The 17,501-nt window shown below is 42.7% G+C and overlaps 1 protein-coding gene across 2 annotated transcripts in view; it reads left to right on the forward strand.

Annotated features, from left to right (window-relative positions):
* The window catches only part of LOC120022754 (angiopoietin-1-like), a 56,708-nt gene that overhangs the window by 11,693 nt on the left and 27,514 nt on the right, over nucleotides 1-17,501 (forward strand). For both annotated transcript variants that reach the window (XM_038966746.1, XM_038966747.1), the window contains exons 2-4: nucleotides 10,521-10,676; nucleotides 11,884-12,005; nucleotides 13,058-13,290. In XM_038966746.1, the coding sequence (XP_038822674.1) occupies nucleotides 10,521-10,676; nucleotides 11,884-12,005; nucleotides 13,058-13,290 (511 nt within the window). The remainder of the gene's footprint in view (nucleotides 1-10,520; nucleotides 10,677-11,883; nucleotides 12,006-13,057; nucleotides 13,291-17,501) is intronic.

Raw genomic sequence — 17,501 nt, forward strand, 5'->3', positions numbered from 1 at the left:
TAATCCTTGTCTAGACCAACTCTAAAAAATCATTTGCAGAATCTTGATTGTAATAACAAGCAAGCCTTCCACATCACAGCACCCGAATCTGAAAGAGAAATGTAAACATTTCTGTTGGACGAGATCCCTGCGGCCGTTCAGAGAGGAGAGCTGAAATTCAAAGCAAACACTTTCTCCGTCCCTCTTGTCATATTTCGAGTAAGTTCATGTTTATAAGACAGGATATCAAAAATTAATTGCTTCTTGGTTATGTTAACTTATTTTGGGCTTTCTTGTGAAATTGGCTCCGATCTTAAACGTTTTACCCGTCTGTACATTTTTAGTAGCGCGTTACCTTGGTTGCCGAGGATGTGTTTGGTTTAATACATGATACCAAATGTTGAAGACCTTGAACTGATGTGTGAGATCTCTCTGACATGGGTTAATAATACATGTCTAGTAGATGGATAGGCAAAGTATTCGAACCAGATAAATGATTCCAATCACAGAAGAATTAATGTATCTGATGGATGAAGTAAGATTCAATTTCCCATAAAGAACAGAAAACTGTTGGCAGTTATGTTCAGATTTAGTTTTACTTTTCTCAGGCTTTTTTTCCATTTATTAAACGTTTGACCTTTGTCTTTACAAACTTTTGAATCTTTAATCTGTTTCAAGTTATGCAAAATGTTCCTCTCCAAGTGAATGACCTATATTTTGCATTACTAAAACATACAAATATATTTTGTGCGACTCAAACATAAATACATACCTTTGACTTAATACTTGACATGTCCCACCAAGGAATATGCTAATTGATCAAGTCTGGATTCAATTCTTCAGTCCAAAGATAAATAAAGTGTTGTATAATTTATATTTTGATCAAACGTGCTCTCTATACTTTTCTCATGATCATTTTGTGTACATAATTGTACTAATGGATTTTATGTAGGATATCTCCAGGTATTGAAACATGCACTGGCTGCTCTGTGCTTGCCCTTCACAGAAATGCACTGTAGTTTAAACACAATGATTCAGGTATGAGCTGTTACACAACAGTAATACATGCCAACCTACACGCTCACTTCGTTACACCCCATTAGGCCACCTTGTCATCCACAGGTCCAAGCTCCAGAGCTTCAGTGGCAGGCCCTTCTCCAGGGTTTCTTCTTGGCTCTGGAACTCCCTCCAGCAATCCATGACTCTGAGTCCATCACCATATTTCTGCCCCTCCTAAAACCCCACCTTTACGACATGGCCTACCCTTAACCCCCCCCTCCTGGTAAATGGGGAAGAGATTTATTGTCTTAAATCAAATTGATAAAATTCTGAATTTTCCACATTAGTTCCTGAAAATGCCATTTGTTTTTGATCATTTCAAATATTTACCGCTTTCCTTACAAGGCTTCAGTGATGAGTCAAAGCACTGGACTTCTATTCCAGCTGACCAGGGGCCTATTGATCGATTCCCATTCTATCACATTAAGGCAGAGGACGTGAGAGAAAGAAAGAGAGAGAGCGAGAGCGAGAGCGAGAGAGAGAGAGAGAGAGAAAGAGAGAGCGAGAGAGAGAGAAGTAGCGTCACTATTTGGTAAATGCCTGGTAGCTAGCTGTGAGGGTAAAGGATGTAGAGGAAGTTTGAATTCAGTCTGAGTCACTCTCCTAATTCATATCGTCTCATTTTGAATGGAAATAATCCTGTTAGATAAGTCAATTAAATAGGAAAATCTGCATTTGCCCAAAAGCATAAAAATAGGAGCCAATTGGAATTTGGAAGTCCTTATTTTCCTTACTGCACAATACTCTAAATCAGATAGATTTTAGGGAGTTTTGGAAACAAAAGAAAACGCCAAGTCTTTAGAGTTTTCACCAGTGGGCACACTTCTCACTTTTGTCAATTTGTTGAGCCTAGGAGCTTTTGATGGACAGAAAGTGGTATATTGGCTCTACTTGACAAATGATTTTTTGGGCTCTGGTTGTATATACAATGATTTGGGTTGGAGATGGTTGGTTTGGTTTCAGGCTGTGTACACAAGACTAACTATGTCCTTGGAAAAGGATAACGAAATCAACACAACACAACAGCATCCCGACAGAAAGGGAGAGAAACAGAGAGGACAGCTTTGGGTCCTGGCAGTGGACTGGTTGGATAGAGTGCAACTCCCATTGGACTCTGGTCAAAAGTAGTGCACTACAGTATATAGGGAATAGGGTGCCATTTCGTTTTGGTACATGGCAGTCACACTCTGTCCATGAATGAGTTAAGCCCTGGAATCAGCACCCAGAGACAGAGAGAGAGAGAGAGAGACAGAGAGAGAGAGACAGAGAGAGAGGGAGAGAGAGAGAGAGAGAGAGAGAGAGAGAGAGAGAGAGAGAGATGCCTGGTATCTAGCTGTGAGGTAAAGGTTGTAGAAGTTAACTTTGATTTCAGCCTGAGTTGCTCTCCTAATTCGTATCCTCTCAGTATCTCACTCACTGTCTCAAAGTGACTTATCTACAAACAACCCACTACATTTTGGCTGAAGCTGGGGCAATGAGACAGAGTTATATTCCATATGTATGCTGTCTGTAAAGAATGCTATGCAAGCTCAATTTAAGCAACTCATAAAAGTCCTGGGCATTGAGTGAATTATAACCACAGGTTTCAGAGAGCGTATTAAATCCCCCCTTCACTGTCCTTTGGCGATAAGAAGGCGTTAGCACATTTGCTGGCATCAGTCTCAAGGTGCCCTGTGCTGTAGAGTGAGGTGCTAATCAACAGTAATAGCTCCTTTACCGTATCCACTTGAGGCTTCTCAGATGGTTGGGGCCCGTCAGTGGGAAATGTATCCCAGACACCCACAGAGCCAGAGATAAGCTAGGCTACAACAGAGCACATACGGTCTGTTATTATTATTATTTGACCATGCTGGTCATTTATGAACATTTGAACATCTTGGCCATGTTCTGTTATAATCTCCACCCGGCACAGCCAGAAGAGAACTGGCCACCCCTCATAGCCTGGTTCCTCTCTAGGTTTCTTCCTAGGTTTTGGCCTTTCTAGGGAGTTTTTCCTAGCCACCGTGCTTCTACACCTGCATTGCTTGCTGTTTTGGGGTTTTAGGCTGGGTTTCTGTACAGCAGTTTGAGATGTCAGCTGATGTAAGAAGAGCTATATAAAGACATTTGATTTGATTTGATTTGATTACAAACTGGGGCCTGAATGCTGATTGGCTGACAGCCGTTGTGTAACAGACCGTATACCACGGGTATGACAAAACATTTGTTTTTACTGCTCTAATTACGTTGGTAACCAGTTTATAGTCGCAATAAGGCACCTCAGGGGTTTGTGGTAAGGGCTGTATCCAGGCACTCCACGTTGTGTCATACTTAAGAACAGCACCCGTAGCCGTGGTTTATTGGTCTTATACCACAACCCTCGGACCTTATTGCTTAAATATACCACGGCTGTCAGCCAATCAGCATTCAGGGCTCGAGCCACCCAGTTTATAAAGGGCAATAATGCACTCTCTAGAATGCCCTTCAAGCCAATGAGAAAGGAGTATTCAACAATGCCATGGTGTAAGTAAGCAACAAGCAATGCGTAAATCAATCACACAACCTTTACCACCTTTCTACTCATGGCTCTGATAATGATCCACAGTCCAGGTAAGAGGTTAAACCTGACACCACAGTTATGGCTAACCTTGACGGATTTGGAGTGACCCTCAGCCGATGGGCTGCGTGTGGAGTTTAACCAAGTCCTCCAGCTGCTGCTAAGCCAAGCTGAACTGGTCCCAAACATGGTTCCTCTGACTCAGATAATAGCCAAGATTCCTCTCTAACGAATGTGAATTTCAATAAAAAAATCAGAGTGATTCATTGGCCTACAGCTATTTGTATTTGTTTGCTGTATTTAGATGGAACATATATTTGATTTTTTTTTGTAGTTTCCATTCAAATTACATTGCATTGCTTCAAATTGAATTTGAGTGCATTTTTTTGGATGACTTATGTTTTTTGTCTGGTCAGATGTCATGAAAATCAGACTTTGGCATTTAACCAACCCTCATGAGAGTGGAGCGCACCAGCACTGCATGCATATCATGCACTTTTATGTATTTCATCATCGCTTTCCCAATTCCCGACAAGGGTCTGCCTCTCTACTCACTTTCTACCACTGAAGGACACTATTTACTTTCTCCTGCTTTCTAATCCTCTGCTGTTCACTCTCTGGAAAAGCACAGCCAAATAACTTAATTAACACCCACATTGGGCTACTTTGCTTCTTCCCATGTGGTATTTTTACATGATGGGCCGTGTTTGTGTAATCTTGTTTCTCCTTGGTACTTTCCGTTTATGACCCTCGCCAGATTGAGTCCTGAGTCAGGCACATTCCCTGGGAGACTGGCCATATGTCGATGAGCGCTGAGCTTAAGTTTCTGGAGGGCCACCGGTGTCACTTCCACCGGGGTCTCTCAAGGTGACTTACGCAGGGTGCAAGCAAGGCATATCAGACATTTACACAGATTCGTTTTAACGGATTGGCAAACTGCTATAAAGAGTACAAGCTGCTCGTGAAGCATTGAAGAGTACTACAGTATATCACCATTAAAGGCACGGGTCTCCAAAGATAAATACTTGCCATCTAAGTCGTGCAATGAGCCTGAGGTTATCGATTCAGACTGTTTCAATACGTTATATTATCGGTGTTCCAGACCATGTAGGTTCCAGACTCTTCATGTTCTTTCCAAACTCCTGTACCCTAGTGTGACACTTAAATCAGTCTGTTGTACTTCACAGCCAAAGCAGCTCTATTGTATCTGAAAGTGGGCCTGAAACAATGCTACACTTAGCTTTTATATGAACGCCAAGACAGGGATATTGCACTGAAGGACTATTTCCACATGGCAGACATTTTCTGATGGCTGATGGGTAGAAAGATGTCACAGTTTTAGGATTGATCTGTCTCTGCTCTGTCTGTGTTATTGTACTGTATGTTCACGAAACGTTGAAATCCATCCTTTATATAGGCAAGCAATATGACAGTTGAGTATTTCCCTATTTATAAGTGCCAATCTTTTGAATATGTTATACACATTTAAAGTGATTTCACTCTCGCAGCTTCAGCCCTTTAAACCCCAAGATAATTCTAGAACGCTGTGGTAGATTACTGGGAATTTTCAGAATAAAGCACATTTTCTCACACATTTCAAACAAACAGACATACAGTAGCTCAAAAACAAAGTACAAATGACACTTACAAGTTAACTTAGTTTTAAAGAGCACAACCTCTTCTTTAATATGACACCACGTTCATGTCAATAGCAATAACACTCATGTTGTCTTCCATTGTGTAAAGACACTCACTATCAAAAAACCAAATTACATTGCATTGCTTCAAATTGAATTTGAGTGCATTTTTTTGGATGACTTATGTTTTTTGTCTGGTCAGATGTCATGAAAATCAGACTTTGGCATTTAACCAAGGGTTAAAAAAGGGTTAACACTGAACACAACAACAAAAAGTATTTACAATTGTAGTAAATTTGACTAAATTACTCACTTAAAATGTACCAAGTATAATATATAATACTTATACATACGACCAGAGGACAATATTCAGAGAGTATTTCAAAACCCACACAAAGTAGGCTAGTGGAATGACAACGTTTCTTACTTCTGCAACAATGTAAACATTCAAACAACTATTCAGAGACCATTTAAAAAATATATGTAACCTCTCTCAATAAGATTTAGTACAGACCAGGCCTGACACAAAATGCAGAAATAGTAGCCTGCTTTGACAACAATTCAGTGAATGCAGTATTAGATAGAGAAAGATCAAGAGAGACGCTACAAAACACAACAACTTGTTCCGAGATTTGTAGGACAAATTCATATTTCACACTGTCACTTTAGTGTTTTGCATTTAGCCTACAACATGTCATGGAACTTCTGGAAGCACGGCCCCATCCTGCAAAAGGGCACAGAACACGTAGAACACCCAAAGGAGGTTTCTACACAACTCCCACTCTTTGCCCTGCGTCCACTCCGGATGCACACCACACCCCACACACCCCCTCATGCGCCCTTCAAACTTCACCTGCTTTCAAATGAGTTACAACTCAGTCCACGCGCCCTGGTGCCACAGTCTTGGCTCCCCTCTTCCTGCCACTGTAGCCATATCACAAAGTGACATTCCACTATTTTCTGCCTGTGCGTCCAACATTGTAATAGCTCCTCAGCTGGTCAACATGGTCAACCCCACCTATTTTCTTGTTGTACTCCATTACAAGCTCTGGAACAGATGTAAGTTCCTAGCACTTTTAAAAACAACTCCAAAACCCCTGCCACTTTCACTTTAGGCCCAGGCTGTGTGGTAATATGGTGAATGGTGGGACTTGGGACAGACACACGCCATGGAAGGCTTCCCTCTCGGATGAGCTCTCCCTCTTCCCCTCCCTCTTCTTCCTCCTCTCCCTCGGCTTTGTCCTCTCCCTCCTCTTTTTCCTCCTCCTCTCCCTCCCACTCCACTCGTTTCTCCCTCCTCTTCACCTATTCCTCTCTCCCCTCCTTCACTCTCCCTTCCTCTCTCCCTCCTCTTGCTCTCTCTCCCTCCACTCTTCTCTCACTGCCCTTCTTGCTACACATCTCTATCCCTCCTATCATCTCTAACTCCTATTCGTCCCTGCCTTTTGCTCCTGAGCCCTGACTCTCCACATCACTTCCCTCGCTTTCACTGACCTTGAGGAACAGAGGAACAGAGGAACAGAGGGAGAGGAGAGGAGCAACAAATAGGATACAATTGTGGTCAAGAACATAATCTCTCTCTCTTCCTCCCTCCCTCTCTTTCTTTTTCTCAACCATACACATACTCTCTTCCTAATAAGGGGTTTCCATAATAAATTGTCTGATACAGTTACAAGCCTCCCATTCCAGACACACACACACACACACACACACACACACACACACACACACACACACACACACACACACACACACACACACACACACACACACACACACACACACACACACACACTCTCTCTCCTCCAATCAACTCTTGCTTTCTTGCCTGACAGACTAACTACAGAGTTCGCCAATGTTAGCTGATTAGTTACGAAGCTGGGACAGTTTCCAAATGAATTGCATTGGTAGAAACAGGATAGAACAAGCAACTTGTTAGCTGGCTATGTAAACAATTATAAACTGGGTGGTTCGAGCCCTGAATGCTGATCGGCTGACAGCCGTGATATATCAGACCGTATACGGGTATGACAAAACATGTATTTTTACTGCTCTAATTATGTTGGTAACCAGTTTATAATAGAAATAAGGCACCTCAGGGGTTTGTGGCATATGGCCAATATACCATGACAAAGAGCTGTGTCCAGGCACTCTGCAATGCGTTGTGCCTAAGAACAGCCCTTAGCCGTTGTACATTGGCCATTTAACACCCCCCCCCCCCCCCCCCCCCCCCCCCCCCTCGTGCCTTATTGCTTAAACATCCAACTCATCATATGAGCTCCACTGCACAGGCATTTACTACCCTAACACGGCAGCTAAGCTGTCAAATAATAGGAAAACAAGGCAATGTATAGCCTATAAATATCTGCACCTAGGAAGCATGACAACCCATGACAACCCATGTACTTGCTTACAACAGGTTGTTAGCAAGTACATCTTGCAATATTGACACAGATATTACTGTTAGAAAAACAAGGCCACTGGCGCCGCTATAGTAATTTAAAGAAAGGCCGTCGACGGCCGCTATGGTTTTCTCACTCTACTGACGCCGATTCAGCCAAATATACTTAAATATACTTATGTACTGTAGCTAAATACATATTTTCCATTTTGTCTATTTTGTATTGGGATTGGCTTTGCCAAGCGATTCATTCACTGTTTTTTTCCTCTGCAAACCATGTATTATTTACAACTGTGGGAATTCAAATATGTTAGTTTTGTGCACATTACAAACCGTAATTGAAGACACACATAATACTCTTTTAATACCTTACAGTCTTTAAAGTTGAAACTTCTACAGTTTTTTGCCCTTTACAAACATACTGTACCTGTATATGGGTTGCAAATGGCAGATTTGGGCACTGATAAGAGCCTGCAGAGTAATACGCTATAAATGATGTCAGTGCTCAGGCTCTGAGCTTTACAGGGCTTTATGGTCTTTGACTGAAAGCCATTCTGAATTAGAGCACCGCATGAGACAAGAATTTGCCCCCATCCCTCCCTCTAATTGCACAACCTTTGCACACGTTGTGTTGTCTCAGTGAGGGAAATGCTGTAAATTAAGAGAACTCGATGTGTTTTGAAAGATGAGACGTTGAGGATTAGAATAAATGCCACTTTGATGTCATACAATGAGTTCTTACATGAACTCATACATGAGTTGTATGATATGGAAATGTGAAGTCCAAATGTGCACTTCACATTTCCATATCATAAAAGTCATGTCATATACAGCGTCCATGTTTATGATCACTATGTTCGATGTACAGTTACAACACGACATGGGTGGTTCTGAACAGAACGAGTCTATGTTTGTCTATTGTAAAAATGTGCCGCTTAACACTCACCTGGATGTACACATGACTCCTTTCTATGCGTACCAAAAGGACGATGTGTTTCTCTGAATTGCCCTGTGAATGCCTAACACTGTAAGATGATATTGTATAACTTAGCCAGTCATTTTGGCAATAGAACAATCGCTCAATGACCCAGATTGCGATTTATAATAGGCCGTTTTTAGATTGCGTGAAAACAACAGTAGTTGTGTGATGGCGGGGATACGGGGTTGTGTTCCGAGAAAAAAAACTACTACAAGTGTGCTTGCTCTAGTTTCTCAACGGCACAGCTAGGAGAGCTATAAAAAAAAGGACCTTATAGTTGAAGATTCTTCTTTGAGTCATAAAAGCGCATTGAAATGACTTAGAAACTGTGCCCACTTTGGAGAGGTATGTCATGTGGCCACTTGGAGACACCAGATGTTCCTTTCACATGTCTCGTGTTGCACCTGCCTCACATGTTCCAGGAAAATTCGCATCATGTTACTGACTGTATCCAGCGTGTTTTCAGGTTTCGTTATCAACAAATGCAGCAAAACGTACAGTAAATGTAAAATGAACATAAAATCAACAGCGTAATGTTTGGATTCAGTCTGGTGCGAGGTGAACTGTTTCCACAATCTCCAAATGGTTCCCTTTCAATTGCTACCATGCGTGTACATATGCATTTCATATTTCTTCTTCGTGAAACATTGAAATGTATCCCATAGATGTTCATTCCCACTTGTGTAAAGGGTTAATGATGAAACTTCTACGGTCTTCAAAGTTTAAACTATCACTCATGCACTAGCTATAATGGGCATGAAATCCAACATGAGGTCTGCGCATGAAAGTCTAGACTATCCCAGTGCCTGTGTTTTCTAGAATAGGACTAAGGACCTTTTAACGTGAGTCATTCAGGTCCCTGGAGGCCACACATTTACGGTTCCTTGAACCATGTCGTCATAGGGTATCATCGGACATCACGGCTAATGTGACAACAGAAACAACCTGTATTTTCCCAGGGATGGAAGAATGAAGTGAGAGACTTCGATGTCACAAATGCTTTCTTTAAGAGTCGCACGGCAACAACATAAATCCTTCACACTCGAGTGAGTAGTGGAGTTCGGGCTGGTGACGTCTCCATGTGTGCTGTTCTTTTCGTTCAACGACGTGTATGTGTGTACCAGGAACAGTTGCTGAGTAAGGGCATCAGCGCATGCAACACTGTAATGTTTGGAACTGGCTGGTGAGTTTCTGAAAATACCCTATTAGATAGTGAGCTCAGAAAGGCCACTGTCAGATTGACCAAATCAAACAGGCCGTCGAGATCATTCATGAATGTTTTCAAAAGTGCCAGTGCAGATGGTGAAACGTAACAGGCCGAACATCACCGCAGGTGCATGAACTGACGTTGATTTAACCCCTGTCCCGGCCTTGTCACTCGTTCACTTTTGGGGGATAAAAGAGTGCTCTCAAGATAAGCACCAGTGAGTATCTGTCCATCTCTGTCTCTTCCCTCCCTAGCTAATTACCTACATCTGGATCCACCGATATTCTGAAGCTCATTCTTCCCTTGGTGGTTCCCCAAAGAAGAGGTTTTGTGCTAGAATAATGTGGTGGAAAGACAGAATCAACTCAGTTGATCTATGACATAGAGACACTGATAAGAAGGCCTTGGAAATGTCCACGTGAGGGAATGTTACAATGGTTACAGAATGTATGAGATTTGAATCTTGATCAGCGTGGATGGTAGCCATTTGTCAGGGTTGTTGTTTCTTTCAACTGTAAAGTGATCGAACGCCGTCTCTCAGCTGTCACTGGTTTCAGACGTATCTCTATTTTGTTGTGTCTGTGTGATTTACAGCGTCTGTTTATCCTCTGCTACTTTCGTTTTTCAACATACCCCAGTTTTGTTGAGTCTGCATTATGGGCCATCTGTTTTAGTCTGTTTCCGTTCTGTGTCTCATCCATCCTCTCATAATCTATCTTCAGATTGAAAACGACATAAAGGAGAGCATGAAGACAGAGATGGCCCAGCTGCAACAGAGTGCCGTTCACAACCACACGGCCGCCATGTTGGAGATGGGCACCAACCTCTTGTCCCAAACGGCCGAGCAGACCCGCAAGCTAACGGATGTAGAGACGCAGGTACTATATCCCCCTAAACTCCTCGCACTCCTGCCGGGAACAATCTCACGCACCATAGACTCAGCTATTCCACATTAAACCACCCCAAAAAGGCAAAAGGGGGAACTGGCCAAAGAAAATATGGATGACATGTAAATACCTACGCTCTCTTTATGTGATGTTCATATCAGTGGAGGCTACTCAGAGGAGGAAGGGGAGGACCAACCTCCTCAGTGAATTTCATAAAAATAAAAATGGTAAAACATTTAAAAAGTTATCAATTTTAGATAAAACTATACTAAATATAATCACGTCACCAAATAATTGATTAAAACACACTATTTTGCAGTAGCCTCAACAGCCCTTTGTAGGGTAGCACCATGGTGTACTGTAGCCGGAGGACAGCTAGCTTCTGTCCTCCTCTGGGTACATTGACTTCCACCCAATCAAAGTTATCAAATAATTATTATAGTACTGGAAGCATAAGCTACAGCTAGCTAGCACTGCAGTGCATAAAATGTTCTGAGTAGTTGACTCAAAGAGAGAGAAAGACAATAGTTGAACAGTTTTGAACAAATGTATTTCTTCCAAAATGAAGGAGAAGCAAGAGAGAAATACGACGTGGCTGTGTGTTTACGCGTGATCAGGGGTGTATGCATTCTGACGAGTCTGTTGAAAAATAGAATAGAAACTCTTGTTTGTGTCAGTGTCTGTCACCTCAAATTTGTCTCTCAACCTGTGTCCGTTGTAGCAACCTCATGATGGGTATAAGGAAAATGTGAGTATCATGTAGTAGCCTAAACCTGTCGCTGTTACATTGAACTGGGTGAATGGAATATGAATGACAGTCATCCGACATGCTGTAATAGAAATAAGGCCATGCTCATGAACAGAAAAGTGTCCTCCCTCATCTTAAACGGCACTGACCGCCACTGGTGCATATGCATGTTAAGGTTTCAACTTCCCTTGATACTTCTGGAGCTTTAGAAGGAAGGGGACAAAAGTGATACTTGTGGGTTCGATTTTTGTTGACGTGCCAAAAAATAAAGGTTTGCTAAGCAAAATCACAGAGTATTACCATGTCAGAACAACCTCTCTTCATGCAAAACCTATACTTTATTACCTCTTCCTAAAGAGGAGCTGATGATTTACATCTCACCTACATTTTGTTCTGCTGGAACACCTCTATAAGGCAGGATACCGCTAACCTATTTCTGTCCTGGGATAGGTTCTGAACCAAACCTCCAGACTAGAGATTCAGCTGCTCGAGAACTCCCTGTCCACCAACAAGCTGGAGAAGCAGCTCATGGTACAGACCAACGAGATCAGAAAGCTCCACGACAAGAACGGGTAAACTCACAGGCCCGCTAACACAATGCGAAACTTCATTTAAAGACATCATGCCTTTCATGACTCCAGACACAAACTCATGTATAGACAGATCAACTCAATGTGCAACGAGACACCCAATCCCGTGATGTATAACCGTATGAAGTTCATGAGGCCATATTTTCCTCGATGAGCTGGTCTTTGAAAGTTGCACTTTAATGATGTTGCAATGGGAGCAATCGAATGTGGCTTTTGGATGGCTTTCCAGAGTCCAGTTTGTTGATTGGTCCGGTGGGACTGTCTCTCATCGTCCGCTTAAAAGCTCCCTCCCATCCCCAGTGCTTACTGTAAATACAGTAACACAGCTGTACTGAATTCTTCCATTCATATGTCTTCTGAACAATATATATATATATATATACTGATTCCTATAATTGAGAGCTGCGCTCAAGGTTTATAGACATGGGTTCCACATGAGGTTGGTGGCACCTTAATTGGGGAGGATGGGCTCGTGGTAATGGCTGGTAATTGCCTCCGTTCCCGCCATTATTATGAGCCGTCCTCTAAGAGCAGCCTCCACAGAGGATCCTTTACTGGGAGCAATTTCAAAAGATTGTGCAATTATGAAATCACCTCCCATTTAAACATTTGATTTTATTCACCAATTTAATGCAAGCGGAGTAGTTCTGAATTTGTTCATCAATACGACATCAGCCTGTATCATCTTTCAGACTATATCATCCTTCAGACTATACAGTTCACAACATTAGGGTCGGGAGAAGGGGATATGCCGGAAGCGGATTTGGAATGATAATTCACTTGCTTGATCTATCAAAAGAAGGCATGTAGAAAATAACTTAGAAAGTGATGGAATTCGACTGTTTTTGACAATCACAAAGAAACACCAGTAATTATTTGGTACCAATTATGCAACTACCATACAACTATGTAAGCACCGAATCGCGAATAGAGGACTAATCCGAAAGTTGGTTATAGCTTTAGTTTACAGTCATCTATATACTAAAGCTACAGGTCTAACAAACCTTCCTATGTCGGGTCTTCCGCCTCCCAAGGTTCATGGAGCAGAAGATGCAGGAGATGGAGTCTCGTCACCGGGAGGAGCTGGGGACGCTGCGGGAGGAGAAGGGAAGCCTGCAGGCTCTGGTGGGGAAACAGAGCGGGGTGATCCGTGAGCTGGAGACCCAGCTGACCAGGGCCACGGGCAACAGCACCGCCATGCAGAGGCAGCAGCAGGAAATGATGGACACAGTGCACAACCTCATCAGCCTCTGCAACAAGGACGGAGGTATAGTAGCTAAGGGTCTCGCGTTGACAGACTTCACACTGTATTGTCCTTCAAGAAGATGCAGCTCTCAGCTGCACCCTGAAGAGAAAAGTCAAAACATGTGCATGTGTGTTATTACAGGTATTACATTTTTTGAAATGGATGTTATTTAAAAGAAGGTGCTTGGAAATTGTTTGGGCTCCCAAAGATGAGAGAGAAGAAGAGCTGCCATGATGCCAATACGATAAACATGGTTCCATACCGAGAGGCACAGTGATGCCCTTAACCTCTGCTTGAGGGAGAAGCCAAAGTGGTCGTTCTTTTCCCAGAAGCACTCATCACTCTAGTTGCTCGGAGTGGTGCTCTCTTTACGGTAATGGCGTATCACGCTTCACCGTGACAGCCTAGGCTGTGGTTACCGCTTGAGTGAAATGCCAAACAGCCACCATTTTGAGTAATCCACTCTTTTTCTTCGTTCGTGTCGCCCCGTGGCGATAATAAGGGACCCGTCGGTCCACCTCTTGACCCTGACAGCAACATGAGCCTTATGTTTAGTCAATGCAGTGAACGCATTACACCCCTTCCATCTCAACACAACAGCACAATCCCAAACCCACTTGATCCCAAGCTTCCCTCGATCACATTCAGTCACAGGAGATTTCAAGTAAATGTGTGTGCTGGGATTGGTGGAGTGTCTAGCGAGAAACCTTGCACTCTGTTCATGTTTCCTACTTCCCGCTGTGACGGCCCAAGACCCCACACTGCTTCCTGTGGCTGTTCACCCGTATAACAGGAAATGAGCAGGCATGAATAGATATCTAAGACATGGAGAGTGGATTTGTGCATGACATGATTATCACGTGCTACTTCATAGCTTTATTGTTCTATGCAAAAAGACTCCCTAGCGGCTTAATTTCATACCTCTGACAGTAGGAACACTTTATGGCAGATGGTCCTTTGAGTGCCGTTAAAGCTGCCTACTGATTGGGTCATATTAACTAATCCCTGTGTATTAACTAATCCCTGTGCCGTGCCATATTGTGACCCAAATATGTTATTAGGGTTTCTTAAGTCGCTAAAGCTGTTCGCCAAATGAAAAATAAGTCATTAACTGACCTGGAAAGACGTCCACGTCTGCCATGTTCCATTAGTTGCCAGCAATCCATTTAGTAAACACCTCTGCAACCTTGTCACCTAGTCAGCCATGTTATCTCCCTGTCAGCTTGGGGTGTTTCTTTGGGTCACTGGGGCATCCAGCCTCCCAACTTGATTGGTGGCTGCTTTAACAAGAGGAGAGTGAAATTAAACAATGGACGCCCTGGCTCCGTGGTTGGTGCCATCCTCCTGCACGGTGGCAATGTGGGCTAGCCGGGCGCTGGGGTCACCTCTTCACCCCTACCGAATAATTCAACCTCTAATGGCTCCTAGAGGAGGTTGCAACACTTCCGTTCCCCACGGTGTCTAAATCTACATGTGATGACGTTCTGTTGCAGGGGAGGATTTTCGGGGGGAGGATTTGTTTGTTTACCAAACAGATTTGTGTTTTCGTTCGGGAAAGGTTAGCTTTTCGTGCCATTGGATGGCGTCTATTCGAGTTAGGCTCTGTTTTGAAAACTGACCCCTAGCATTTCCTTTAATGCTCAGATTCAAATCATCACTGACAGTTACTATGGGGAACATTTAAAAAAAGGAGGTTTAGATGCTAAAATGCCCATAAACATTGTTACTGAAGTTTGTCCAGAAACATACTTATATACTTATATTTAGGCTTATTTATAGTAAACAATAATATAAATGCAACATGTAACAATTTCAAAGATATGACTGAGTTTCAGTTCAGTCAATTGAAATAAATGAATTAGGCCCTAATCTATGGATTTCACATGACTGGGCAGGGATGCAGCCATGGGTGGGCCTGGAAGGCCATAGGCCCACCCACTTGGCAGCCAGGCCCACCCACTGGGGAGCCAGTCCCAGCCAATCAGAATGAGTTTTTCCCCACAAAAATGTTTTATTACAGACAGAAATACTCTTCAATACCTTTTCCACTGTACTATGCTCTGAACTCTAATCCAACCATCTCTGATGCAGCCAGATGCCACTGAGCTCACGTTTGGGTCGTCATTATTACCTAAATCTTTCGAGAGAGCATTGAGCCAAATACCGTTAGTAGTGGTAATTGACCTCAGTGTTGGAACGCTCTTCAAAATCTCTGGCCGCTAAATACGATTTTCTTTCACACTATTCTATCATCCCACCTAATGAATGCCATCAATCATTTTTACAGCCGGGAAAGCCATGTCTGGAGGGAATATGATCTTATTTTAATTATCCGCATTTAGCTCAGAGTCCTATGAAATGCTTCAAAATGGCATTTACAGTGTTGATTGTACATAGTGTACAGTAAATCATCAGATGTTTTCTATTAATTCTATTAAGGCCTTTTGTGATTGAACTATGCTCATGTTTAAGCATACTCATTTGTCTTGAAGTGACACCTGACGCTGCAAAGATACTCTGGAGCAAGTAGAGAGAATATCCATGAGGTGTGTAATGGCACCATCTATCATGGACTTATTCCAGACTTCTATTGACCCTATTTTGGTTTGCTTGTCTTTCCCTCGGATATTTGTTTGCGGGTTTGAGTCAATTTTATTTGGTTTTTAGCATCCTTTCACATTTAATTGAGTCTGCTAGATCTGTCACAGTCCATTTTGGTTCCTTTGTGTCCACGTGTGGCCATTTGACTCCATGAGGTGCCTTCTGGGTCCACAGTGAGATGTATAAAGGGACCTATTCAATCCCCAGGGGTCTTTGAGGGGCCTCTCGGGTCTGCTTGGGTCCATGTAGGTTCATGAGAGTCTTTTTAGATCTGCGTCACAGCCTCTCTGGGACCATTTGGGCTCATTTTGGCAAGGGTACTGATTTATGCAAACACCCAGCCCTGCTGTGCTTTTCACATGAACCCCCTGCTGAATACAAGTCCCCACTGAACCACAAAAAAATGTGTCAGTAAATAAATATTGGGAAATACCTCATATTTTCAGAGCCAGGCTGCAAGCTCTTCAAGGGTGCCTCTCCTATAGCAGGGAGTCACCAGTCTCTGGTAGATTTTGACTGCACCGTTTATTGTAAAATTTGTCCTCGCTGTGACAGACTGTGAGTCAGAAGGTTCCCCTTTGACACCGATCTCTCCCACCTCTAATGCGTACTGCCATCTCCCCGTATGAGGTAAATTGCGTCACGACAGGGCCGGCCTTTAGTTGTGTTAGACTCCGCAGAGCAAGGTCCTACTCTGTCAACCTGTCACGGTGGGATATTCTTGTCGCTGACACTCAATACTTCATCAAAATGGCCAAAATAATATGCCTAACCTACAGCCTGTGTCTCCACTGACTGTTCAGCTGAGGAAGGGGGATCAAAGTGGAGTCTAAGGATCACTGACACGTTTCGCTTTCCAGTGACATCCCCTTTGCGTAAACAATCCCAATAGTAAAAACAATGGTGTGAAAACTGAGATGCGCCCCCTCGTTTTGGAATTGGAATTTCCATCGATATAACAAGGACTTGGAGGGTAAATATAAACCACTTGTTATAACAGGAACTTGAAATGTATAGCTTGTAGTATTTTGTCCTAGGCCCCTTGTTTGGTTTCAAAAATATTGCCGCCATAATTATATACAGATGGAAATAGACACAGCTGCCTCTTTGAACAGGCCTGTCAAAATCGGATGCCCTCTCTCTGGGCGGGAGATCATCCACTTGACAAACTGCTTTTGTCTTGCTAATAAGCCATCCAGTCACCTTCTGATTTTATCATGAGCTATATGGATATCCACACAGAGACCGTGTAGTTCGGCTTCTGTGTCACTTTACTTACATATTCATTTTCTGGAATGTAAAGATGGTAATCATGATAAATGGACACTGCCGGTTTTGATATTACAAAAACCCCACTGCTTGATGGCTCATATGTGACATGAAACTAAAGGTCGTCAATTATTTATTTAAATAGCGGGATCAAAAATGACATACTTGTATATACACTGAACGAAAAATATAAATGCAACATGCAAAGTGCTGTGCCATGTTTCATGAGCTGAAGTAAAATACATCTGTCGTATTTTGTCGTGTGACAAAACTGCACATTTTAGAGAGGCCTTTTATTGTCCCCAGCACAAGGTGCACCTGTGTAATGATCGTGCTGTTTAATCTGCTTCTTGATATGACAC

Source organism: Salvelinus namaycush, chromosome 27 (assembly GCF_016432855.1).
Source record: "Salvelinus namaycush isolate Seneca chromosome 27, SaNama_1.0, whole genome shotgun sequence".
Lineage (NCBI taxonomy): Eukaryota > Metazoa > Chordata > Actinopteri > Salmoniformes > Salmonidae > Salvelinus > Salvelinus namaycush.